The sequence below is a fragment of the Osmerus eperlanus genome, chromosome 14, assembly GCF_963692335.1.
Source record: "Osmerus eperlanus chromosome 14, fOsmEpe2.1, whole genome shotgun sequence".
Taxonomy (NCBI): Eukaryota; Metazoa; Chordata; class Actinopteri; order Osmeriformes; family Osmeridae; genus Osmerus; species Osmerus eperlanus.
In genome coordinates, this window is record NC_085031.1 from 11,616,244 (window position 1) to 11,641,685 (window position 25,442).

Here is a 25,442-nt window from a genome sequence, read left to right on the forward strand (position 1 = left end):
CTTCTTCCTCTCCTCTCTTCGTTTACAGATTTTCTCTTTATGGCATTTGTCTTTCACTGACAACCTGGGTATTACTGTAAGGACCCTTTATGTTTCTCTCTCTCACATACACACACATATGCAGACACACACACACACACACCGCTTACCCTCGAGGAGAATACAGTATTCATTTGTTGTTCCTGAAGAGGACACATTTAACCCTGGATGTGCCCGTCGCTTTGCAAGATAATTACCCTTGTGCTGAGTCATTTTGCGAACCACCCAGCTGCCTGATTAACTGTTTTAATCTAGCACCGCTCAAACGTTGCTTCAATGTTTTATGAGAAGTGAAGGAGTCCTGCGAGGGGGGGAGATGAACGTTTGAACGGAAACATCCTCGCCTTTCAGCTCTCTCTCTCCCTCTCTCTCTGTTTCTCTTCTTGATTTGTTCTTATCTTATCTCTCCCTATATCTTAACCACCCTTCCCTCTGCTCTTTAATACTCTCTCCCACTCTGTTATTTGTTCTCTTTGTTGCCCTTCACTGTGTCCCTCTCTGCGCTCTCTCTCTTTACCCTCCTTCCCCTCTCTCTCTCTCACCTGTCATTTATTTGTCCTCTCTTCTCCACTCTCTCTTTCTCACTCCCCCCTGGGCCAAATTAATTCCTGAATTACACATGTGGGTAATCACTGCAGCGTCAGGCTGAGCAGCGAATCGCCATTAAGCACTAAAGCTCTGTCCCTCAAGGTGTGCGATTATAAGAGGATTAGCGGAGGGGTAGAAAAAAGAGAAGGGGAAAAAAAATGGGTTTGGGAAAACTACACTGTGAAACCTTTAAATGTTAAAGTTACTCAAATGGGTTGAGGAACTGAATTGCCAAGAGCCCTTTCAGTTGAAGAAATGGACCAATTGAGTAAGGTGTGGTTTACTTGCTTGTTCAAATCAAATTCCATTGAGTATACTGAACTTTCAGGTTTCACAAGGTAGTATGGGAAGATGGAGGGGAAGAGGACAGGAGACAGAAGGGGAGGGGGGAGGAAAGGGGAGAGAATGGGAGAGGAGAGGCAACCAGAGGTCGGCTAACCTTGCTTACCAGGGAATACTCCTCTAGGGTGACTCAGTGAGTGCGGGTGTGTGTGGTGTGTGTGTGTGGTGTGTGCTTGCATGCACACATGAGAGAAAGAACGTGACAGAGACAGTTGTTGCCGCACAAGAAGATATGAAACAGAGGAATATCCAAAGACAGTGTAAGAGACAGTGTATTATAAACTCAAGGCGAAGTGTGACATTTCTCGGGGCTGCCAGAGAACGTACAGTATAGTCACAACGAGGAGGCAGGCAGCACCTGGGAACAGTCATCCTTGGAGCAGATGACTCACCTGTTCTCTACTCTCTCCATGCTGGCAGGCCTCCATGCTCTGGAATGTTGGGCTATCCTAGGTAGAGTAATTTGATGAAGGTAGAAACACAACTGTGTTCCAGAGCCTTTGCTAGCTAGTGTCTTCACATGCTCACATTTCCACACAGTAAACCACCTCACTGAGACGCTAACTTGTTAAACAGGCACATTTCCATATCCAACACTGTCGGCTATCTCAGTGACCAGGAACCCAAACTTTTAACCGTTTATTGGCAGGTCTGCATGGACAGCCAAGCATAAACTATTAAACTCCAAACTCTGACCCACCCTTACACACACTTTGACCTTGATGTTTTATTTGTGGTTTCAATTACCCCCCTATGCTGTACTTTGCTTTAGAACAGTCTGCAAAATGAATATAATAATAATCATTATTAGTATTTTATGGAGCTTGTCATTTAATAACTAGCCGGGGTGGTACGGGTGTGGTGAATGAAGTGTTTGTTGTTTTTGTACCTTAAAATTAAAATAATCAAAATATTAATAAATGAATGAAAGTTCAAGAGTTCTCATCGGTTCTGACTAAACTAAGGTAAGGACCATAAGGTGAGGATTGCATTGAAACATATGGTACATAAAGCGATAGATAAAATGCAGAGAACCCTGGAGGCAGTTGAGTTTTGATGGAATGCAATGTGTTTCTGACTGGAGTCAAACCAACAGGGTTAATGTGCTGATATACATTCCCTGCTTGACGTCGCTGTGTGGAGAGATGCACAGCCGGCAGGAAAGAGGTCAAGGGGAAGGGGGGAGGGTGGTTGACACACGCACACACACGCACACACACGCACACACACACACACACACACACACACACACACACACACACACACACACACACACACACAAACACACAATAACAATTGCAGAATTGGATGTATAGCTACACTCCCGCATCCCCGCTCATGCCACACACACTTGCAAGCAATGAACCCAGGCCTACACAGTCACATACACATACACAAACTATGCATAATCCTGCATGCAGCTCCATGAAATGGGCTGGAAAGGCATGATGACTGAATTATCATAATAGGCCCACCAATGAATCTGGCCCTCAGGCTATCTCACCCTATAGGTGCTCCTGTAGAATGCTCCCACAGTATCACCCTCAGCAGCTATTCCAGGCCTGTCACTCACTCGGTGGGAAGAGGCTATACGGGGCACATACATTTCAGGAGTGCATGCACACATCGTAACACACAACAACACATACACTTTCTCAAGTCTTCTGCTCCTTGACAGGAAGCAATGTTCAAGCCCAACCCAGGTCCATGGAGGTTTGGAGAAACGCCACCTTTCCTCACCCTGGCACCGCCAGAAAGGACTCTGCTGTGGCACGAACAGTGTTATTCTGAGAAGCTGAACAGCGGGGAGGAAAAGCTAGCGAGGGATAGCGGAGACAAAGGACACGTTAAGCCCTAGTGACTCAGAGCAAGGAGATCTCCCCTTCCGATTCTCGCTTGTTGAATTTTATTACTTGTTTCCTAAGTCCCAGACGAAAGCTTGCTTTGGCGGGCTGGCTGTCAGTCAGGGGGATTTTGGCAAGGGAGTCTTAGCTGTCCTCAACAGTTAAACTGTTGGAGAGAGATCTCAGAGAACGTGCTTATCAAGCTGTTCTATATAAAGCAGGGCGAGGTGCAGACATGTTTTGGTCCCTCACTTCCCCTTCTCCATCTGGGTTGTCGCTCTCCATCTCTGTTCACCCTCCTGGGTTCCCCTCCTCCCCTTTCTCTATCCTCCACTCCCCCTTTGGCCTCACCCTCCTCCCTCCCAGAAGTCATGAGGAGGAGGAGGTTGGGACGCGGTGTGTCTTGTAGGGGGGGGGCAGTAAAAGGAGGAGCGTCACGAAGGAAGAGGAGGACGAGGAGGAGAGGGAAGAAGAGGAGAAGGAAGAGGAGGAGAGGGAAGAGGAGGAGAGGGAAGAGGAGGAGAAGGAAGCGGAGGAGAGGGAAGAGGAGGAGAAGGAAGTGGAGGAGAGGGAAGAGGAGGAGAGGGAAGAGGGAAGAGGAGGAGAGGGAAGAGGAGGAGAAGGAAGCGGAGGAGAGGGAAGAGGAGGAGAAGGAAGTGGAGGAGAGGGAAGAGGAGGAGAAGGAAGTGGAGGAGAGGGAAGAGGAGGAGAGGGAAGAAGAGGAGAGGGAAGAAGAGGAGAGGGAAGAGGAGGAGAGGGAAGAGGAGGAGAAGGAAGAGGAAGAGAGGGAAGAGGAAGAGAGGGAAGAGGAAGTGAGGGAAGAGGAGGAGAGGGAAGAGGAAGAGAGGGAAGAGGAGGAGAGGGAAGAAGAGGAGAGGGAAGAAGAGGAGAGGGAAGAGGAGGAGAGGGAAGAGGAGGAGAAGGAAGAGGAAGAGAGGGAAGAGGAAGAGAGGGAAGAGGAAGAGAGGGAAGAGGAGGAGAGGGAAGAGGAAGAGAGGGAAGAGGAGGAGAGGGAAGAGGAAGAGAGGGAAGAGGAAGAGAGGGAAGAGGAAGAGAGGGAAGAGGAGGAGAGGGAAGAGGAGGAGAGGGAAGAGGAAGAGAGGGAAGAGGAGGAGAGGGAAGAGGAAGAGAGGGAAGAGGAAGAGAGGGAAGAGGAGGAGAGGGAAGAGGAAGAGAGGGAAGAGGAAGAGAGGGAAGAGGAGGAGAGGGAAGAGGAAGAGAGGGTAGAGGAAGAGAGGGAAGAGGAAGAGAGGGAAGAGGAAGAGAGGGAAGAGGAGGAGAGGGAAGAGGAAGAGAGGAGGAGCAGGGAGGGAGAAGGAAGGAAGGGTTGGGTGAGGCTCTTGTTGTTGGTTGGAGAAAGGGAGCTGTGCGGCAGAGATAAGACAACTGTTGACGAAACGCCACTGGCACAATAAACAGGGTAATTATAAGAGGATCAGAAGTCTGAAGGATGGATTGATATTTTGTATGAATCAAAGCCCGTCTCCTAAAAGTAGATGCCACATAATAGAGGGAAGATTCCACTTCATTGATGAGAAAAGCAAAAATGCACTGAAACTTTTCATATTTTTCGATTCCCATCGTATCAATTAATGAGAATGTATAATACTGCAATCTATATTATATATATCCAAATTTATGCAAAATGTTATGATAGACAAAGGAAGAATGTAAACCTTCACCCTAAAGCCTAACAAGGATGTCAGGTGGCTGAGCGGTGAGGGAATCGGGCTAGTAATCCCAAGGTTGCCAGTTCGATTCCCGGTCATGCCAACTGACGTTGTGTCCTTGGGCAAGGCACTTCACCCTACTTGCCTCGGGGGAATGTCCCTGTACTTACTGTAAGTCGCTCTGGATAAGAGCGTTTGCTAAATGACTAAATGTAAATGTAAACAAGGGACTCTTGACCGTGGCTCTCAGATTGCTATTGGCAGAAAATCAAGCACAACTTTCTGTGTTGTTTTCTTCACCACCTCCCAGCGGTAGCAGACATATCTCCATTAAGGGGTTCATGGGCAACTGATGCGCCACATTAATATCTCATTTGCTGTCGTTAGGCGGACCACACATCTGACGGCCTCAGCTGATTGGTTACTGGGGCGTCGTTGGCATGCAGATGAGGAGTGGATGTGCTGAGTGGTATTGGGAATTGTTCTCATCTGTGTTTATACTCATAAACCAGAGTTGGAGGACTGCTCGACAAGGTTAATCAACAAAGAGAGAGAGAGAGAGAGAGAGAGAGAGAGAGAGAGAGAGAGAGAGAGAGAGGAGAGAGAGAGAGAGAGAGAGAGAGAGAGAGAGAGAGAGAGAGAGAGAGAGAGAGAGAGAGAGAGAGAGAGAGAGAGAGAGAGATAGAGAGAGAGAGAGAGAGAGAAGAGAGAGAGAGAGAGAGAGAGAGCAGCAGAGGGGTGTGTGGGAGGTGTCGGCAAGGGGTGTTACTCTGACAGGAGCAGGTAATGGTCTCTTGCTACACATGCACACACAGACACACAGACAGACACACACACACACCACAGCAGTGGTTACTGATATATTGTATTCCATCTCATATTTTTTCCACACTGTCCTGTCCACCCTCTCTCCATCCCCTACACTCAACCGCACCCCTCCAACCCTTCCCCCCATCCCTTCTTCTCTCGCTTTCCTTTTCCTTCCCTTCTCCTCCGCAAGACCGCAACTCTATATGTAATATGCGTGAGGGGGCCAGGGAGGGTGAGGTGGTTTCGCTCTGTCTGCATGCTGATTGGTTAATTTATGGCTTGGGCTCACCTGAGTGAATCTCTGGGGGAAAGAGGGGAGGGGGAAGGGGGGGAGGGGGAAAGGGGGGAGGGTTCCCGGCCTTTCCACCCCCAACGGGGATGACAGTCCAGCAGAGCGAGGGATGGGGGGATGGATGGAGAGAGAAAGACTAAAGTAAAGGATAGGGATGTAGAAAGAGGAGAGGGAGGGGAAGGGAACCAATGAGAAGCAGAAAACATATATCTACCTCTGTCTTCTCCCTGGGGTCATGATGACCAGTAGAGCAAGTGATATGCAGGTAGAGGGATGTATAGGGAGACAGAGAGAGAAATTTAAAGAGACGAAGATAGAGATAGAGAGAGAAAGAGGGAGAGAGTCAGAGAGTCAGAGAGAGAAAGAAACAACTAAATTGAGACAGATTGAAAGAGAGTGTGACACAAAGAGAGATAGAGAGGGAGAAAGAGAGAAAGAGAAAAAGAAAGAAAGAGAAAAAACAGGGAGAGGACGAGAAAAAGAGGGAGAACGACAGAAAGAGATATGGAGAAAGATAGGGACATATACAGAGAAGGGAGAGTTTGTCATCAATGTATATTAACAAATTGCATTTAGTTTTGCCGAAACTAGCGAAAGTGTGTAGGATGGGTACGATGCACTGTGCAACCACACACTTCATCACAGTCTGACTCACATGGTCTTTGTTCTTCCAAACATACAGCAAGAATGATTTGATAGTTTCTGTTTTGCTTTAGTTGCCCACACACAATGGGAGTTGATGACCCCTCCATCCACACACAAGTGCACACACATACACCACAAATAATCCAAACAAGACAATGAACAGATAGGAATTCTTTTTTTTTTTTTTTTCAAGAATGAGATGAAGCGGAGGTAAAAAGAGAGAGTTCAGGGGAAAGAACAGTAGGAGAGAAGGAGAGAGAGAGGAGAAAAAGGGGAGAAAGAGAGGGGGGTGAGACGGAGGGTTTGATGTAAAAAGGGAAAGCGAGGGCGGCAGAGACAATAGTAACTCCATTAGGTAGAGCCTCAAGCCTCTGTTATATTGCATTTCCTACCAAGAGAACAGAAGATGGGTCACATGATGAACATGTACTCAGAGGGGATGACAGAGAGAAGAAAGAGAAAAAGGATGACAGACAAACAATGATGTACTTTTTTCCAACATTCATTGTCATGTCGTTTTCACATTCACAACTATCCAAAAAAATTAGTCAATACTTAGTCTGAAAATCTCAATCATGACAGTGATGATTAACTGGAGTGACTCACACAGTGCAAAGCAACATCATGGAGTTACATAATCTACATGGACAGAGAGCTGAAGTCTTGAGGAATGAATCATTCAAGAGGAATGAATCATTACTGTGACCTGCTCTAGTCAGTAAAGACTGGAGGTTGTCAGGCCACCAACACACACACACACACACACACACACACACACACACACATACACCTATTCTATGACGCAATGCAGAGATCCACAACTCATTCAGGGCGAGCAGTTCTAAATTGTGGACAGTTCCTCATTCCGAACAGGGGCAGAGATGGAAGAACATAAGATGGACTCCAGAGATAAACAACAGACAGGCAGAAATTTGATCAGCCGCAAATTTCTGCCCGGGGGGAGGTGTGTTTTGTGTGTGTTTCTGTGTGCGGGTGTGTGTGTGTTTACATGCATGTGTGTGTTTAAGTGTATGTGTGTGTGTATGTAATTGCCATGACCTTTAATCAGTCATTACTACTGTCTCTTTGCACAAGCCATACCCTTCCACAGGGATTAGACTATGTCACTGATCAATGGGTGTGTGTGTGTGTTGGTATGCTTGTGTGTTTGTGTGGGTGTGTGTGTGTGTTGGTATGCTTGTGTGTTTATGTGTGTGTGTGTGCGGGTACTTGCATTTCCAAGGACAATTTGACATTGGCAGACAGCCATGAAGATATGCTTGTTGACTCAAAGACCCAGGATCAATGTTCGTACAGTGTTAAACAACAGTTCATTTCATTCTTTCCACCAGAGAGAGGGAACACACCACAGTAATAGGACTCACATCAACCCTCTCTGTTGCTAGATCTGAATGAGAGGATATCAGGGAAGTAAGCTAAGGAGTCTGGACTGAGATGCAGTCAATTGAGACCTTTCTCCAGGTGAAGAGGGGACTTGAATACTTTATTGGAGAGACAAATGGAGCGAAGAAGAAGTGAAAGGAGAAGAGGGTAAAAAGCCAGTTCGGGTGATCAATGAACTGCCTAGTGAGGCATCCTCATCCTCTGTCTACTAAGCCTTCTTTGTCATTGATTGGGAAAAGTGTGGGGCAAAGAAGCACCCACCCACCCACCCACCCGCATGCATCACGCACACCCAAACACACACACGTAACTATGGTTTTCGTGGCAGTTCTCTTACCCCGCTGGAGGGAACTCTCCTGTAATGGTGACAATCACATTATCCAACATCCTGTGGGCTCTTAGGTGGTGGTGGTGGTGGGGGGGTCTGTGTTGAGGTGGAGGATGGTAGATGGATGGTGGACTGAGGAGGATCCGGCTCGATGCTCTAGAGACCAAAGCTCCAGCACAGTCAGCGTTCTTCTGAGCTTTCCATCAGAGCCCGTGTCCCCCTTGAGAGTGAGTCATCAAAAAGAAAAATGCTAGGAGGTTAAAAGAGTAATGGAGACCAGAGTGTACTTAGCTCACACAGATGAAGCCTAACCTGGTCCTCCTGGATCTGAGATTATGAGGACTGTAGTCCAATTTGGGGTATCAACACTACATCCAGTTGAATTAATTTATAACAAGGTTACCACGGTCTAGCTGACAGAGTAGAAGTATTACAATATGGCAGTGATTGAAAAGCCCCACATGATTATCTTTGGAAGATAAACAAGCTCTCTATGTCATCTACATCTCCAGTATACAGCCCCCTTTCATAGCATCCTTACCAGTCCAACTACAGTTTTTCACAATTGCTAAAACACTAAACCCCATTCTCTGAATCAAATCTTCAGTGAACTAAACCAATTTGTCAAATCAGACAGTGGCATAACTCTAAACACATTGTCATTCCCCCCTCATTGTGATGCACTTGTGCTGCAAAATGGTAAACACAGGCGGCAAACAGTAAACACAACTACAACACAGTTGTCATCTGTAAAACACAATGACTCAAAATTGTTCACACTTGTTTCTAATGTCAGCTTTCACCGTGGTGTCGGTATACGAGAATGTTTGCCTTCCACCATACAGCCCTTTTCTCAATGCAATTGAAGATTTTTTCTCTGCATGGCGGTGGAACGTCTATGACAGAAACCCATATAACAGGGTACATTTTCTACAGGCAATGGAATTGTCCTGTGGTGACATAGGTGTGGAGTGTTTTCAAGGCTGGATCCAGCACACCAGAGGGTTTTTACCCCGTTTATTCTTTGTTCTTTGTTGACAGTATTAAGTTGTGATGGTTACTGTAATATTTTCAAATCAAATCAAATTTACAGTATTTGTATAGCCCTTTCTATAGTTTTTCTCAATTGCTAGAACACAATTTCTGAAACCTTGCTTCATTTTCTGAAAACATGAACCACAAAACTTCATCTTCAAGCACTATTTACAAAACCTCTGACTCCTCTTGCAAAATGAAACATTCGCCTCAAAACAGTTTTACCTGTGTTCAAAATCAAACTTTCACCTCAAAACAGATTTACCTTTGCTCAAAATCAAACACTGCTCTCCAATCATAAACAAAGTGATTAAAATGAAATACACTATCAAGCAGTCAGTAAACAAAATGTACTTCTCTGGGAGAAGTTCATTTTCTATCTCAAAACTACATTTCTTATTTATCCGTCATTGTCTTTTGATGAACAAAAATATGTTCTATCATAGTAGCTCAAAATTGATCGGAAATGATTGTATTTATTTATTTTATCCCTATTTTTACAGTGCTGTACCCTGCATCTCACAAACTTGTCCTTTGTGTCTGTGATACTGTAATTCTTGTTCTTTGTTGATATGAACCTGCAACCAGTCAAAATCTATTGAGCAGTCAGTACTGTTACTGTAACAAATGGAAAACATAATGGTCAGGGTCATACAATTTGTTCATTGTACAGTATACAGCCTACAATACACTGTACTACAGAATATAATACTAAAAGGGACAAAAATCAAAGGAGTAAACGTGATCAATGTACTTCTTCTTGTCTTTGTGCAAGAGCACTTTGTCGACATCACAAGCAATATTTTCCCACCTTCAACAACCTGTTTGCTCTCTGAACTGGCTTATATTGGTTGTGTCACATCATTTGAAACAAGTGAAATCAATTTTGAGTGGTTGTGTTTAATCAATGACATGTTTTCTCTATTTGTATTTGTTGCCACTTGTGCTTACCAGTATGGATGACATTTGCATTAGAGCGCAGAGGGCTTCACATACGCCCATAGACCTGCCCCTCAGCCAACCTCAACCCTCAAGGAAGACAAGGAAAAACTCCCAGAAAAACTCACTAGAGGAGGAAAAAGTGAAGAAACTTTGGGAAGAGCAATTCAGTGAAGAATCCCCTCCTCCAGAGACGGTTGGCGAAAGAGAGGTGCAGAACACAGGCTAAACATAGTCATACACAAGGAAAGTGTCAATGGGTGTTGAAACACCAAAATCTAGTGTTTCAAAATCCCAAATCCATTTTCTTTATTGCTACAGTAAATGAATTTACTGTGTAAACATAAAAAAATTCTTCTTTACATGTAACGCCATGCCCTGTCTAATGATTGCTCCATAGTGTTTATATATTTATTGGTTGTGTTTATGATCTGAAAGCATAGTTTGATTTTGAGCACAGGTTAAATGGTTTAGGGGTGAGTGTTTGATTTTGCCAGAAAAGTCAAAGGTTTTGGAAATTGAGTTTGAATATTTGATTTTGTGTTTACAGTTTTGAGAAAATGGTTGACTGTTTCAAGAAATGTGTTTTAGCAATCATGAAAAACTGTAATTCCCTTAACGTTTGTGTGACAGAATTAAATTGGACAAAAAACTCATTTTCTTTCGCACAACAAGCTTTCGCAGTGCCTGTGTGTGTATGCGTGTGTGCGTGGGACTTCATCAGATTGGAGCAGATCTCATGTGGAACACTGCCTACTGTTTCTACCCAGATCGCTAAGCAAACCCTTAATTTGCATATGTAAATTGACATGGGAGGAATATTAATGACTCCAAATTGAATATGCAAAAAATCCCCAACAGCAACCAACACAGAGGAGAGGGCTTGAGAAGGATGTTGTTTAACAAGGACAAAATATTCCCTGCCTGTCTCCAGGTGATCTGTGATGTAACATGACATCTGTAACATCTGATGCAACAAGCTGATGTGCTTCTCTATCCAGCTCATCCCAATCCTGTCATGTCATATGAGAGAACTCCCCCATGGACTTGAGCTGGAATGGGAGGAGCAACAACCTTTAAATCATCCGTGTTGGCTTGCTGTGAGTGGGTGCATTCATGGTTGAGATTCATTGTGAGAGGGTCAATTGAGAGAGAGACTGAGAGTGAGAGTGAGACCGACCATTTTTATTGATCTATTTACTGCTATTTATTTTCTGCCTGATCGTAAAAATATAAATCAAATGTATTTATATTATTATTAGTCACTGTAAGAAAGAGAGAGGGCCAGAGACACAGACAGGTGGGAAAACAAACAGAAAGAAAGCCTCCTTGGCTCTCTCCTGAGCAAACACCAACCACCCGTGGCTCACATGTCACCCAAATGACAAACACCTACCATCAAATCGACCCTTGCCAAATTGCCAAAGAATCTACCATCAGCCGCTAGCATTTTGACACTAACCAAGCCCTAAACACACACACACGAATGCACACACACCAAAATGAATGTTTGATTGGTCCAGGTGTAGGGGTAAATGAGCCTCCAGCTGAACTCAACCAATCTGGAGGTTTCTGGTTCTATTTTAATGAGAGAGAAGATATCAGTGGCAGAGCCATGGACTGACGTGAGCGGGGTAACAACCTCAATTCTTGATAGGTTGCATGTGTGTTGTTGTGAAAGTGTGTGCGTGTGCGCTCGAGTTTGTGTGTGAGATTGTATCTGAGAAAGAGAAAGTGAGACAGAGAGAAAAAAAAAATTATTTGCGAAATGTGTGTTTGTGAGAGAGACAGCTAGAGTGATTGAAAGAGAGAAATGGGTGTGTTTGTGTGCAAGTACAGTATGAGTGTTTATCAAAGAGAGATAGAGAGCAAGAGAGAGAACAAATTGTGAGTATGTGACAGATAGGGAGGGAGAGATTGAGATTACTAGTGTGTGGGTGTTTGTGTGCGTGAGTATGTACGTGATGGATTGAGAGGGAGAAAGATCGAAAGTATAAAAGTATGTGTGTGTGTGTGTGAGAGAGCGTGTGGGCCTGCAGGGAGAGTCTGCAAGGTTTATATGAAGGCAGATGGAGCATTTTTCCTCATAACAGATCAGCAGCTGGAAAGGCCCAGAAAACAACCTCTGTACCCAGGGTGTGTGTGTGTGTGTGTGTGTGTGTGTGTGTGTGTGTGTGTGTGTGTGTGCGTGCATGCACACCAATTACTTACTTTTCCTTCCACAGATGTCTCAATTTAGTTTGTCTTGAAAGCCCCTCTGTAAAAGTTTGTAGGACTTAACAACATACTTTGTAACAATCAGACATATACAACCTTTCATAGACTGCTTGTAGGACAAAGAAGATATGAAACCTTTCCAAGAGGGTTCATCCTTTCAAAGAGCCGCAGGGTTTATCTCTGTCCTACAACAAGGTTGTCCGTGACAAGGGACATGATGACATTGACAGGGACAATGACAGCTGTCAATCCTATCAAATCCTGTCCATACATCTTCTGTTGAGAATTCTGAATAAGGACTGTCAGAATTGTGTGTGTGTGTGTGCTTCAGAGAGGTAATCATCTAAATGTGGTGGATGATTTGAGCAGAAAAGATAACTATTATGCCAAATTCACCAAACACACACACCACACACACAATTTGAGTGTGTGTGTGGTCCATGGCAGTAGCACTGCTGCTTAGTCAAGCAACAAGAGGGGGACTCTAGGGGGGACGGTCAGACCAGATGGGCTGCAGATGCTGACAGAGGGCCTGTTGAGTCTGGGTGTGTTAGTCTGTGTGTGTGTTAGTCTCTGTGTCTGTGTGTGTGTGTGTGTTAGTCCGTGTGTGTGTGTGTTAGTCTGTTTGTGTGTGTGTTAGTCTGTTTGTGTGTGTGTTAGTCTGTGTGTGTGTGCAGAATACATAGTGTGCAGAAGTTTAAGTGCTGAAGTAAAGCAGCAGACCATAGCTCTAAGCCCTACACACACACACACACACACACACACACACACACACACACACACCACCGGCCACTGCCATTTTGTCTCACAACCTAATGGGCTGGGCTGGCCAATAGCAGGACATGCTCTGTCACACCAGGGGAACGGCAATTTGACTGACTTCTGTGGCTGAGTTAGGCTCAACTGGGAACGCTTCACTCCTGACTGCATGGAAACATCCCATAATATCCTACAGGGTTAGCCTTTACAAAGCAACTGAACTGTGAGAAAACGACATTGGTACCCAGCCAAGCTATGGCTCAGGGTGAAGCAAAGTTAAAGCTGAAGCTGAAAGCAGGCTGGGATTGCATTAACTGACATGGCGTTTAGCAGTGTCAAGTATCGAAAATCCCACAACAGCTAACCTCTAACAGTCTTAATACAATTGAGTTAACTTGAGCCTTATTGAGATGACCCAGATGTCACAGGTGGGATTCAAACCTTGAACCTCCTACGTGGGAGTTGTATGGGCTCCAATGGACAGAACTGCATATCCCACAAGCTTCGCTGCTAACAACCTCTGTTAGACTGAGGCAGATCCATCCCCTTAGGGAAGCGACTTCAACACTATGTTTTGTTCCCACTCAGTTGATATACAGCATCATTAGAGGTCATTACATACACACAGACACACACACGCAAACTATGTTCAAGCGATGTTAACAGGTGCAAAAAGCAATAACGAAAACCCCTGAGGTAATTGTAGCTTCGGCACAGTGTAGTTGCTATGAGAGGGCAGGCATAAGAGCTTTGCCACTTTCTACCCACTGTGAGCAGTGCTAATCTAAATCCTTGGTTGGGCTATAATTCAACAATGACATTAATTAGCTATAAATGGCATCCTGTTTGCCTGAGCTGTCACTGTCTGTGTGTGTGTTTGTGTGTGCCCGTGTGTGTGTTTGCTTGAGAAAGATAGTGTGCGTGATAGTGTGTCAAGTGTATGTGAGTTGGAGCTGTGTGTTCAAATGTGTGTGTGTGTATGTGTGCAAGTTCTGTTTTATCATTTAATTCTACATTGCTGTAATTGAATTACTGATGCTTTGCTCTCATCCAGTTGCACAGCAGGCTGTGGCTGGGTCTTGTCCATGAGGGAATATGCCCGTGACACAACAGAGGAGAGGAAACGAGAGGAAAGGAGACAAGAGGGGAGGGGAGTGGATGGGCGAGGAGAGGAAAAGAAAGGAGAGGGGAGTGTGCAGGAGAGGAAAGTGCTGACACTGTCCACACACTCACGCATGCAGACATGTACGTCACAGCTCGCCCACCCTAACTCCTCGCTCGCAGCTTGGCCCGCTTTAACCGGTTCTGACCTGTCACACGCGGTGTCATGTTCTGTCTGGCGTGGGTTGCCTCGCGAGCGATCTCCGCACAGCCCCACCCTTCGGGCGGCGGCCCGCCTGTCTGCTCCCATTCTGTTATCCCCCGTCTCTCGCCACTCACAAGGCGGAGGTGCAGCGGGACAAACAACATTGTCCGCTGGAGGGGACACCGGGTGCTTTGGACTGTTTCTTCCTCCTTCGCTGCTTGTTTTCGTCTGCCTTTGTCTCAAGCCTTCTGCATGCATCCTCCCTTGTTATCTTAGTCCCTCTGGTTTTAACTGTTCCTGTCTTTTTTCACCCTCTTTCTCGCTCTTCTCAGATGTCCCGTGTCTCTCAATCCCTGCCTCTATCCCTCTGCCATCTCTGTGAGCTGGGCTTCACTATGTTTTTATATTCATATATACTACTGTTATTTCAGCTCCGGGGTGGGAGATTGGGGAACGTTGACAAGCTTGGTGTGCTTTTAAGCCCCTTTTAAGTCCGGACTGTCACCATGCAAAACGCTGCAGAGATAAACTTTGCCTTTGTGATGTCAGAAGGGGCTTCTGAGCGGCTTTAGGACACGTCTGAAGAGCAGTGAAACGCCATCTCTGATGCTCTCTGCCTCTGATGTAAATAATGAATAGTGTGTGTGTGTGTGTGTGTGCGTGCATAAAAGGGTCTTGAATTCAGCAATGAATATTCTTCATCGGACAAATAGTATGTTCCACTCTGGTCCATCCTTGTGAATACGCTTTTAACCTCTCTACTGCACAAATGTTTGGTTCTAAGTGGGTGTGTTTCTGTGTGTGTGTGTGAGTCACTGTATGCAGGATTGACTAACTTGATGGTACGCAAAATAACAATACCACAATGCCTAAACAATTACCATTTAAAGCAGTTTCTTTCTACATCCGACATGAGTTACTCTTTGGGACTCCACAATTAACTGAAGGGGCGTATGTGAAGTGGGCCCTCGAAGCACAATGGGAAAAGATGCTATATAATATTCATAGAACCTTGATGACACCTTGACAACCAGGCCACGCAGAATTAGCAGATAAAAAGAGAGGTTTCCGTAGTAACCCAGACAATCTATCGCAGCATCTCCAAGGCGATTAGATGTCTCTCTCTCTCTCTTCCCTATTCCTGTTTCAGCTGGGGCTCTGTGTGCTGTCTGTGCTGGAGAGAGAGACAGCTTTCAGGGCTCTGTCAGTGGAGTGGTATCGATCTGTGTGTGCACGTGTGATTAGTGTGCATGCCTGTTGCAGCTGTGAGCGAGAGTATGTGCACGGTGTGTGCGTTTTGTGCGTGTGGATGCTGCGTCTGAATGTGTGTGTGTGTGGAAGTGTGTATTTGATGTATGGCCAGAGAACAAGCTTTTAGGCGGTGCTGGAGGAATGCGGAGCCAGGGATGTGTGAGTGTGTGTCTGATTACAGTGAACTGATCCTTCCCCCCTACAGCAACAAGCACCCTGGCCTGGTACATTTACATTTAGTCATTTTTTTTTTTGTACAGTCTTGTACAGTCAGTACAGGTACAGTCTTGGTTGGTACAATCTACAATCAAACTAAGCGGTAATTGGTTCTTAATGCGGGAGGGAAGTGCAATGGAAAAGAACACAGATGGAACCTGGAACGCAACCATGCAAGCACCACAGCTTGGTATGCAGTTTTTGTCGTTGGACAATCTGAAACATGTGACTGGTTAATCGTGAGTGCGTGATGTTTGACTTTGGCTCTTTTTCAACTCAGGCTGAGGTTACAGTTTATTGAGTTCTGTATTTTTTTTCAAATGGTTGCCAAGGACCTTTCTGTCGTAGAGACAAAATCCTCCCATAGAGAATAAACTAGAGAAGGGTAAAGCCAGCAGAATGATCGCTTACTCTGACATAACTCTACTTTTATACACTTCTCAATCTACAGTTTGCTGGTACAAATCCATTCCCCAGCCACTAAACCTTCCTTGTTGCCATCAAATAACAGCAGTGTATCAGCCTGAATTGGAATTGAAACTGCCAGTTAGAGAGTTCCATCAACTGTAACTGACTCAGACCAATTCCTCCCCGGGTTCCATGGCTCGCTGTACATCTACGGTAGGAAAGTCATTTATTCCGCCGTTCTCTTCGACTGTTAATCCGTTCCACCGGCCAATCAGTGACCTTTTCCCTGGGCCGGCTCCTCGCCTAGACGGGTCGTTTTTCTCGCTTCAGCCGCGGGGGTGGGGGTGACACAGATCGAGCCACTCCTCCCCCGCCTTGTGTGAAGGAGGGAGGGTCTGGGGGGACGGGGTGGTGTCCCAGACACTGTTCCACCCACCCCTGCCCCCGCTCCAGGCTCAAACTGGTCCTGTTGTCAGGGGGGGGTTCTGGCAGAGCGGTGTCCGGCAGTCACGCAGAAGGACCAGCAGGTCACACAGCACGCCCTGCACTTGACGACGTCTGCTTGACACGTTTGATGTGTCGGCCTGCAATGACGTTTAACACTAACCAGACTAGTCCCACCCATGGATGGAGAATGTTCTATCCTATTCTATTGCATTCTGTTCTACTTATGCCTGTGTGTAACCATATCACCTACTCAATGTGTCAGCGAGAACACTGAGGTTTGAAATGTTTTCACACTATTAGACAATGAGACAAAATGCTGTTTTATTTGCTTGTGTAAGAATTGTTGTTGCCTTCAACCTTGAGATAAACACTTGGTACACATAACCGTCCAGCAATCTTGCTGGTGTATACACAGCTCTTGGCTGAAAATGACAATTGCTGCTGCCACAAAGTTGTCCTTAACAAAAAATAAAAAACATAGCAAAAGAAGAGGATATCAGCGCCCGGAGCAATCTGCAAGGCGGAAGAGGGAGCCACCGGAGATAATCGAGACATGGCCCATTACCTCAACCTGCCTTCCAATCGAATTCTGCACCCTCAAAAGTGTGTTCACATCCTTCCCTGGATCTCTCCTGGTGGGCTCCCCGAGGGGCCTCGATAGCAGGGTCAACAGAGCTGTTAAACAGGCTAACTGTGACAGGTGCTCTGGGGACAAACATATGAGTTGTCTACACACACACAGAGACAGAGAGACAGAGACAAAGAGAGAGACAGAGAGTGAGAGAAAGAGAGAGACAGAGAGAGAGACAGAGAGAGATTTCAAATTCCTCTGGGTGGTCGGTCATTCCCTTCCCATGAGTCAGGCCAAGTTGTCACAGATGGTGACCAATTATGAGCCAGGATGGAGGAGTGTGATAGACAGAGGTGCAATCAGCAGGAGGAGGAATAGGGGATGAAGGTTTAGAGCTGTAAATTAGACACCATACAAGGCTAGATGATAAACACGTGTGCATACATGCACCTGCAACAAACACACACTTGCATTCCATTAACAAAGCTATGATATGTTTCCAAAACTGCAACAACAAAAAAAAGCATCATTCTGATCGATGACCCTACACTTTAATTAATCAAATCGACCAACACGAAACTAAACAATTCAGTGTATATACAGTAGGCCTATGTAGGCCTATAGTGTGTATTCTTTATATAAAAAGCACCAGACCAGATTCTAAACAATACAGGTCTGGTCGTGATCCAAAGGGGATTGAGAAAAAAGAGAATGTTCCTGTTTTTGGCATTCTTGTTGTGGACTGAGCTTCCCCAGTGATCTGTCACTGTCTCTAACTGGTCTCTATAGAACGTTTTTTTCTGTAAAGTTCATACACACACAGGCACACACATTGCTGATAGGACAAGAAACCAGAAACAGAGTATAGGAGAAATACATTCGGTCATCCACAACTCTTGACAGCAGTAATTGCTCAGGGAATTATTGACCCCGTTTAACATAAGGCAATGTACGCTACTGTTGTACGCAAATTCAGAAGATTTTTTTAAGGACTCCACCGAGGACTCCACAGGCAGTCCCCAGTAGAAAACCAGCTGTTACCACAGAGCACCTTAGCACGATTTCCTCACTGACTAAACTGCAGTTGGTTCACTCGGATGGTGTGAATCAGCCATCAGGCTACAGGGACATAGTTTTATCCTCAACTCAAAGTTTGATACACTGCCTACTTCTTGTGCACAGTGTAGGCCTAACCACGTCCCCCTTTCAAGTCATTACTGAAGCAGCAATGGGGAAAAACATTTGCTAGCCTAAAGAAGAAAGGCCTTGGTAATGACGAACATCGTTTACTAGAGCTTCAATTAAGCGGACAAAGTCACTGCCCGGGGCTCCGAACAGAACATGACCATAATAATAAGCCGCGTCGGACCGTTAAAATCAGCTTAAGAAAGGCACGCGCATCCCGAGGCCGCAACACCAGCTCATTTGGCGGGCCTGCTACATGCACCTCATCCGTTTGCTGTGATGCGACGGGCACCGAGGACTGAAATACTAACTGCACGTTGTTATCTGTCCACTAACGGACTGCACGCAAAGCCGTACACCTAACGGTCCTCATAGACCGGCTTTGTGTCTCTGTTCGATTGTACTAAAGTTTAATCGATGGTGATCACAATGCAAGACAGCACGATGATAAACGAGAATACTTAGCTTCGAGAAACACGGTCAATAAAAGACCAGTCCAACAACTTAATACCAGGTGGTACGCCTTGAGATGAAAACACGGTACGCAGTGGTGCAATCCTACCTAGTGGCTACTTCTTCAAATCGTCTCACACTGCAAAAAGTCTAATCCATTCAGCTTTTTTTTAAATGAAAGAGGCCTTCCTTTTGGCGACACTACAAAAGCGTGCGTCAAGATAAAGATGTATAGGCTACATATCACAACGATGGGCCTCTTACTATATGAAATAACCATATTTGTGATTGTTATACTGTCGTGAGCCGGTCATCCTCGCTACAAGCTCACCTGTCACAAAAGCGAGGAGAGGAAGGCTATTCAGATAGTATCGTCGGCAAGGTCAGATGCATCCTCATGTTATGAATAATTCAATAATGAACAAATGGCGAGTAAAGTGATGCCAGGGTCTGGGAAATTGTAAGAAGACTAGATAAACAAATTTAATCAATAGCCTATGCTTTACTACGAGTCTTATCTAATTTACTGGCCTGTCGCTAGGTTTAAGTATAAACTAAGACGTGAAATGTATTCTCTGGCCTCCCCCTATGGGTGTAGCTGTTACAATAGTGACCTCCAGCGAGCAGACCGAGCCCATTAACGCAAGTACGGCCATGCGTAAGCAGGCTCAGGATTCTGTTTGGGAATGAACAGCGGGGCATAAGTCTTTCATTCATTCAGTCTATTCATTTTCATAGCGAACATAGGCCTAGTTGTATTGTGCGTTTTTAGGGTGATGGTGGTTGTCAAGTAGCTAACATTTCTGTGTTGACAATTCTAGTTAAGAATTACTTTCCATCTACGCTATCCCAACTTTACAAGACGCGCAATGCATGGCGCACGACAGAAAATGTAACGAATGATGCACCTTATGATTCCAATCAATCGACACTGATATCTCTGTTTACATAATTCTTAAATTAAAACGGTTTATTGATAAGAGGGCTATTAAAACATTGAATCAATTACCACGGTCAATACAGTAGGCTACTCCGCCAGTAATTGTATTGCCTGCACGCGCTCCTCCGTCCGCCCTCTCTCCTTTCCGCTTCTCTCATCTCTTCTCATTCTCCTCCCTTCTCTGGGGCGGAGCGGGTCCCTGTGAGTTTCAATGTGAATAGCACGTGGATGTTACAAACCTCTTGAGCTGGGTACTTGGTGGAACAGCGGGGGAGCGCTAGGAGGACGGATGCAGGCGCAGTGTAGATGGAGTAGGGCATATACAGTATCCTACGCAGAGGATTCATGGATTTATGGAAATTCTTTAATGAACTGTTAGGTTCTCACTCGGGACGATGCATATCTATTGAAACGAATATTATTTTGTCCTTCTCTGGGTTAATCGACGGAACATGCAAACACTGAAGATGACTGACAGGTGAGGGGACAATAAAAACATCCTATTTAAAGAAAAAAAATTAAGAGATGTGATTTGAAATAGTCAGCGCGCGAGTTTAAACTCGCGAAATAGAAAGGCTATACTTTATTATTATTTTTTTTACAAATTCCCATTGATAAATCAAAAATGGATTTTTTGAATACCTCCATTTGGGCGGACGAGGAGGCTGAGATATATCCTAATTCCACCACGGGCAGTCAGTACTCGCTGGTTTCAATCGCGGGACTCGCTGGACTTATCAGCTTTCTTATCCTGTTTACCATTGTGGGGAACGTATTGGTTGTTATAGCTGTGTTAACCAGTCGAGCTCTAAAACCGCCCCAGAACCTTTTCCTAGTGTCTCTAGCTAGCGCCGATATTCTCGTGGCCACCCTTGTCATGCCCTTTTCCCTAGCAAACGAACTCATGGGTTTCTGGTTTTTCGGCAAAGTTTGGTGCGACATCTACTTGGCTCTAGACGTTCTGTTCTGCACGTCCTCCATCGTCCACCTGTGCGCGATCAGTTTGGATAGGTACTGGTCTGTGACGCAAGCTGTCGAGTACAACCTGAAGAGGACTCCAAAACGCGTTAAAGGGATGATCGTGGTGGTATGGCTGATATCTGCAGTCATATCTTTCCCCCCATTGATATCCATGGACAGGAACAACAGTGACATCAGCCCTCAGTGTGAGCTCAACGACGAGACCTGGTACATCCTGTACTCCAGCCTCGGGTCCTTCTTCGCGCCCTGTGTCATCATGATCCTGGTCTACATCCGGATCTACCAGGTGGCAAAGACCAGAACCAGGACCATGTCAGAGAAGAAGAGGGAGGTGGACGGAGCCGGCCCGGTGGGGAACGGGCTTGAGCGGGCCGAGGGAGGGGGCGGCGGCTCTGTGAAGGTTAGCGGCGGCGACGGAGAGAATGGCCACTGCCACCCTACGGTGCCCTCATTACCCAACGAGTCCAGCAGGACGCCGGTGACGGACCACGAGGACGACGGCGACTTTGACGAGAGCAGCTCGTCGGACGAGAAGAACACCAAGAAGCACCCCGCCCACGGCCACGCTCGTCATCACCACGACGACAAGAAAGACAGAAAGTCCAGCCGGAAGTCCAGCTCCGCCTCCAAGCACTCCAGCAGGAAGTCTCGGGCCAGCTCCAAGTCCATCGAGCTCTTCTCATCGCGGAGGAAACGCCGGAGCACCGTCTCGCGGAAGAAGATCTCGGCGGCGAGGGAGAAGCGCTTCACGTTCGTCCTGGCGGTGGTCATGGGCGTGTTCGTGCTGTGCTGGTTCCCGTTCTTCTTCTCCTACAGCCTGTACGGAATCTGCCGGGCGCCATGCGAGATCCCGGAGACGCTCTTCAAGTTCTTCTTCTGGATTGGCTACTGCAACAGCTCTCTCAATCCTGTCATCTACACCATCTTCAACCAGGACTTCCGACGGGCCTTCCAGAAGATTCTGTGCAAGACTTGGAAGAGAAACTTCTGAGATGTCTCTCTGTCTTCTCTTTCTTCATTTCCTTTTTCTAAATCTCTCTTTCACCCTCCCCTCTTCCTCACCACCTTTTCTCTCTGGTCTTTTCTCTGGTATGGGCTGGTGTGAGAGGTTTGAAGTCGCAATGCCAAGGGTTTCTATAGTTACCATAGCGGTGACATCACCCTTTCTCCACCGTCAACCCGTCTACAATGGTGGGTGGCCTTATAAAGATGACATTGTCCTGGGATCATTTATACAACGTCTTTAGACAGACTAATACAGACACAAAAGATATGTGCTCTGCGCCATTGACTGCAAAGGACAGGAGGGTACTTCACTGACAGCACAACCCCTCTATTTGACTGATAACAGTGTTCTGGCCTTGACAATCTCTGAACGATGCTTCAACGATGACCTTAGATAACAGTATTGATTTAGGTTTATCAGGGGATTTTTCTCCTAGTTTTTTTTTTTTACGTCACCACTGTGATGACCAATGGGACAAAGGGGCTCCTGCTTGCTGATCTGACAGAAGTAAAACACAGTGTTTCCATGGTGAACAAATGGAACATATGAATCAAATCACCTTTCTGCTAATGAATGATCAGGGGTTGAAAATGGCAGCAGAACGAAAGAGGATCATGTTTGTTGAAGCCTCGAGCGCCTCTGTATAGCTAGAGACGTTTTTATGATGACTTTGCACATGTGGCTTTTGCACTGGGTGTGCTGAGAGGGTGGCCATACACCATGTTCCCTCCCAAAGACAAGTACTGACACTGATTCTCCTTCCCCTGCTCTGAAAGACCAAATTGGGGTAGGAAGCTCTCTATGCCGGCGCACAGATGGGGATGCTAGAGGCTTTCAGCGTGTGTGCGTGCCTATGTAACGGAGAGAACGAGAGATTTTTTCCAGCTTTTATGAGTGCGTGCATGTGTATGTGGAACGTGCATGTGCATTTAGATAGATGTCGTGTGTGTGTGTGCGTGCATGTGTCTGTATTAGTGCGAGTGTCTTGTCCTCCACCAGCTGTCAGTCGAATGTGTGTGTGTGTGTAGGTGTGTGTGTGTGTGTGTGTGTGAGATAGCCTGCTGTGTCTGAGAACTGCCTCTCTCTGGGGAAGGGTTCTGTATCAGACGCAGTCCGAACTACTTCCACTCTCTATGGCAGCATCTCAATTTGTCCATTTCCATCAAACACTCTCTGTAACTCTCTTCTCTATCCCTCCGCCCATTTTCACTCACCCCTCCTCCCCTCTCAATCTCTCACACCACCCTTCTCTCTCACCCCCCCCACCACACACACACACAGAGTAAAAACATATGCTTTATACAAATATATATATATACTTATTGATATTTCTTTATTTTTCAAGAAATGCTCTGTGATTGTGCTTGTTGCCCATGTCCATAGGTTCAGCACAGTCCTATAGCGTGAGCCTCTGTAATCATGCTTGTTGGTATGACGACGAGTCTTTGTTTTGTATTCAGAACTGGTTTGTCTTAACAGAGTCGGTCTCTTTTATAACTAAACACTTGATAATACTCCACAAACAACACAACAAGCACTGTCTTACTTTACAACGTTCACATCAAGCACATTCTCAATGATCCAATAAAGAAATGACCCAGAGACCCAGAGCATCCTTGATTGATTGCTTCCGACTGATTCTTAAATATTAGTACTTGTTTACTTTGTTTGTTGTGGTGCTGCTGACCCGTGAGGTTATATTAAGCCATGGACATCGTGATTCAGAATGTTTATCTTCGAAATATCTGTGAGTCATTGAGCCCCCGAGACTTAAAATGTCCATTTGATCAGAATCTGTGCTTCTGACTGGATTTGTGGTCCCCAAATGTGAAACCCTAAAAAAAAGTAAAAGTAAACAAACCTTAGGTGTTGATGACAGACAGCAGCCATGAGAGACTTCCCCAGTGTGTACTCTAAAGCCCGCAGTGACTGCAAAACCTAATCCTAATTAATCTAGCAAAGACTCACCCACCGTCTTTTAGCAGACAGTGCAATTTTACAAACATGTATATAATACATTTATCAGAACATCTACAGAACCTGATGCAAATTAGATTACATTTTGCGCAGTGTCCATATTTAGCTGTAAGGACTAGGAACGTATTATAGGACCGTATTATAGTTTGTTATGTTTGTTCCTGACAAAGACGCCTTGCATAAAAAACAAAGCACCAACTCCAGGTCAGAATTCAGTGAAAGTTGAATGTGGTCTGATGTTGACTCTAATACTCTACTCTCGCTGTCTCCATCATGACACATTTCAACAGGGATCGGAAGAATCGTAGAAAGTCTGTTGAAGCTTGTACGAGGACGTACAAGCTTCCTCGTACGCATCACCACTAAAGTCAGATAAAATGTATCTTCCTGCAATGACTGTTTAACTCGCCAGCCAGGCTTCTCTGGCCTTTCACAGAGCGGATGAAACGAAACCCCTTGAACTCTCTCTGACTCTGTCACTTCCTGGCCCCCACCAGAGAGACGCAGAGAAGGAGAGAAAGACAGCAAGGAAAAGAGAGAACAAAGAGACAGAGTAAAAGGAGTGAGAGTGTGAGAGGGAGGGAGAGAGGGAGAGAGAGAGAGAGAGAGAGAGAGAGAGCGAGAGAGAGAGAGAGAGAGAGAGAGAGAGAGCAAGAGAGAGAGCGAGAGAGCGAGAGAGAGAGAGAGAGAGAGAGAGAGAGAGAGAGAGAGAGAGAGAGAGAGAGAGAGAGAGAGAGAGAGAGAGAGAGAGAGAGAGAGAGAGAGAGAGAGAGAGAGAGAGAACAAGACCGACAGGCAGAGAGACAGGGACAGACTTACACTAAAAGAAGAGAGGGAAAACCTGACAGAGGAGACAGAGAGATGGCCTTTAAGGGGGATTCCTTGAACTGGAAAGGTGAGAAGTAACACACTGGGTAATGCTGGAAGTGGAAACAAATCTGTCCTACAGCTTACAATCCTGTTTTGACCTTTGAATTACCTTAACATTTCTACTTGGCTGGCTGGGCAGACATTACTGCAGTGAGCTGTAGAAGAAAGGGATGCCGAGGGGAGCAGAGGGTGGTTCTAAAGATGATGGAGAGAAAAAAGGAGGCAAGAGAGAGGGAAAAGAGATGCTCGGCTGAGGGATTATCTTATAAGAAGGGACGAGAGGTGCTGGGTTTTACGTCACCAGCCGAATACTCCTCAAGCTCCACGCTTCAAGACCCCCCGCCACGAAGAACCAAACACGATGCTAGCGATGATCAGCTCAACTCTCCGTGACCCCTTTCCCTCCCTCCTTCTCCTCCTCTCTGCATGGTGTGCCGGAACCAATTAGAGTGGAGAAGGATGAGCAGGCGATTTGGCCAGGAATTTTGGGGTAGGAAAACTCTTAAGCACGCGGGTGTTTGTGGAGAGTAAATACCTTTAAGAGATTTGCTGTCTTGGAGATGTGAGTGACAGTTTCCTGACCGTGAATTGGCCATGTTGTTCCATCTATCAAGGCTGGTGAAAATATTTCCAGATGGATTTTTGAGATGTTTTTTTTCTGAATTTGGCTTATTGGAAATGAGTGCACTTTAGAGGGAGTCATTGTGATTGCAAGAGCCCCCGTGTCACGATATCTTAGAGAGGGATTTAATTATTCCTTGTCAAGACTAAACTTTGTGAGGTTTACAAAATGAAAAAAAAAAAAAGACTACTTTCCCCTCTCCTGCCTTTTCCATCCTTTCCTCCTCCCTCCAACTCTGTCCTCCATCCCACCTTCACAAGCCTCGTTTTCCTCTCCCCTTCCCTTGCCTCTCGTTCT

General features: G+C 45.7%; 2 protein-coding genes across 2 annotated transcripts; both read left to right on the forward strand.

Annotated features, from left to right (window-relative positions):
* Nucleotides 1-3,445: 3,445 nt before the first annotated feature.
* On the forward strand, nucleotides 3,446-4,102 carry LOC134033950 (uncharacterized; the record flags this gene model as incomplete). The annotated part of the gene is made up of 1 exon (XM_062478237.1): nucleotides 3,446-4,102. A coding segment is annotated over one exon (657 nt), but the record flags the coding sequence as incomplete, so codon positions are not given.
* A 15,785-nt stretch (nucleotides 4,103-19,887) lies between these two features.
* On the forward strand, nucleotides 19,888-23,271 carry adra2c (adrenoceptor alpha 2C). The gene has a single exon (XM_062477920.1). It carries the CDS (start codon nucleotides 20,315-20,317, stop codon nucleotides 21,659-21,661), a length of 1,347 nt encoding a protein of 448 aa, XP_062333904.1. The 5' UTR covers nucleotides 19,888-20,314; the 3' UTR covers nucleotides 21,662-23,271.
* The last annotated feature ends 2,171 nt before the right edge of the window (nucleotides 23,272-25,442 follow it).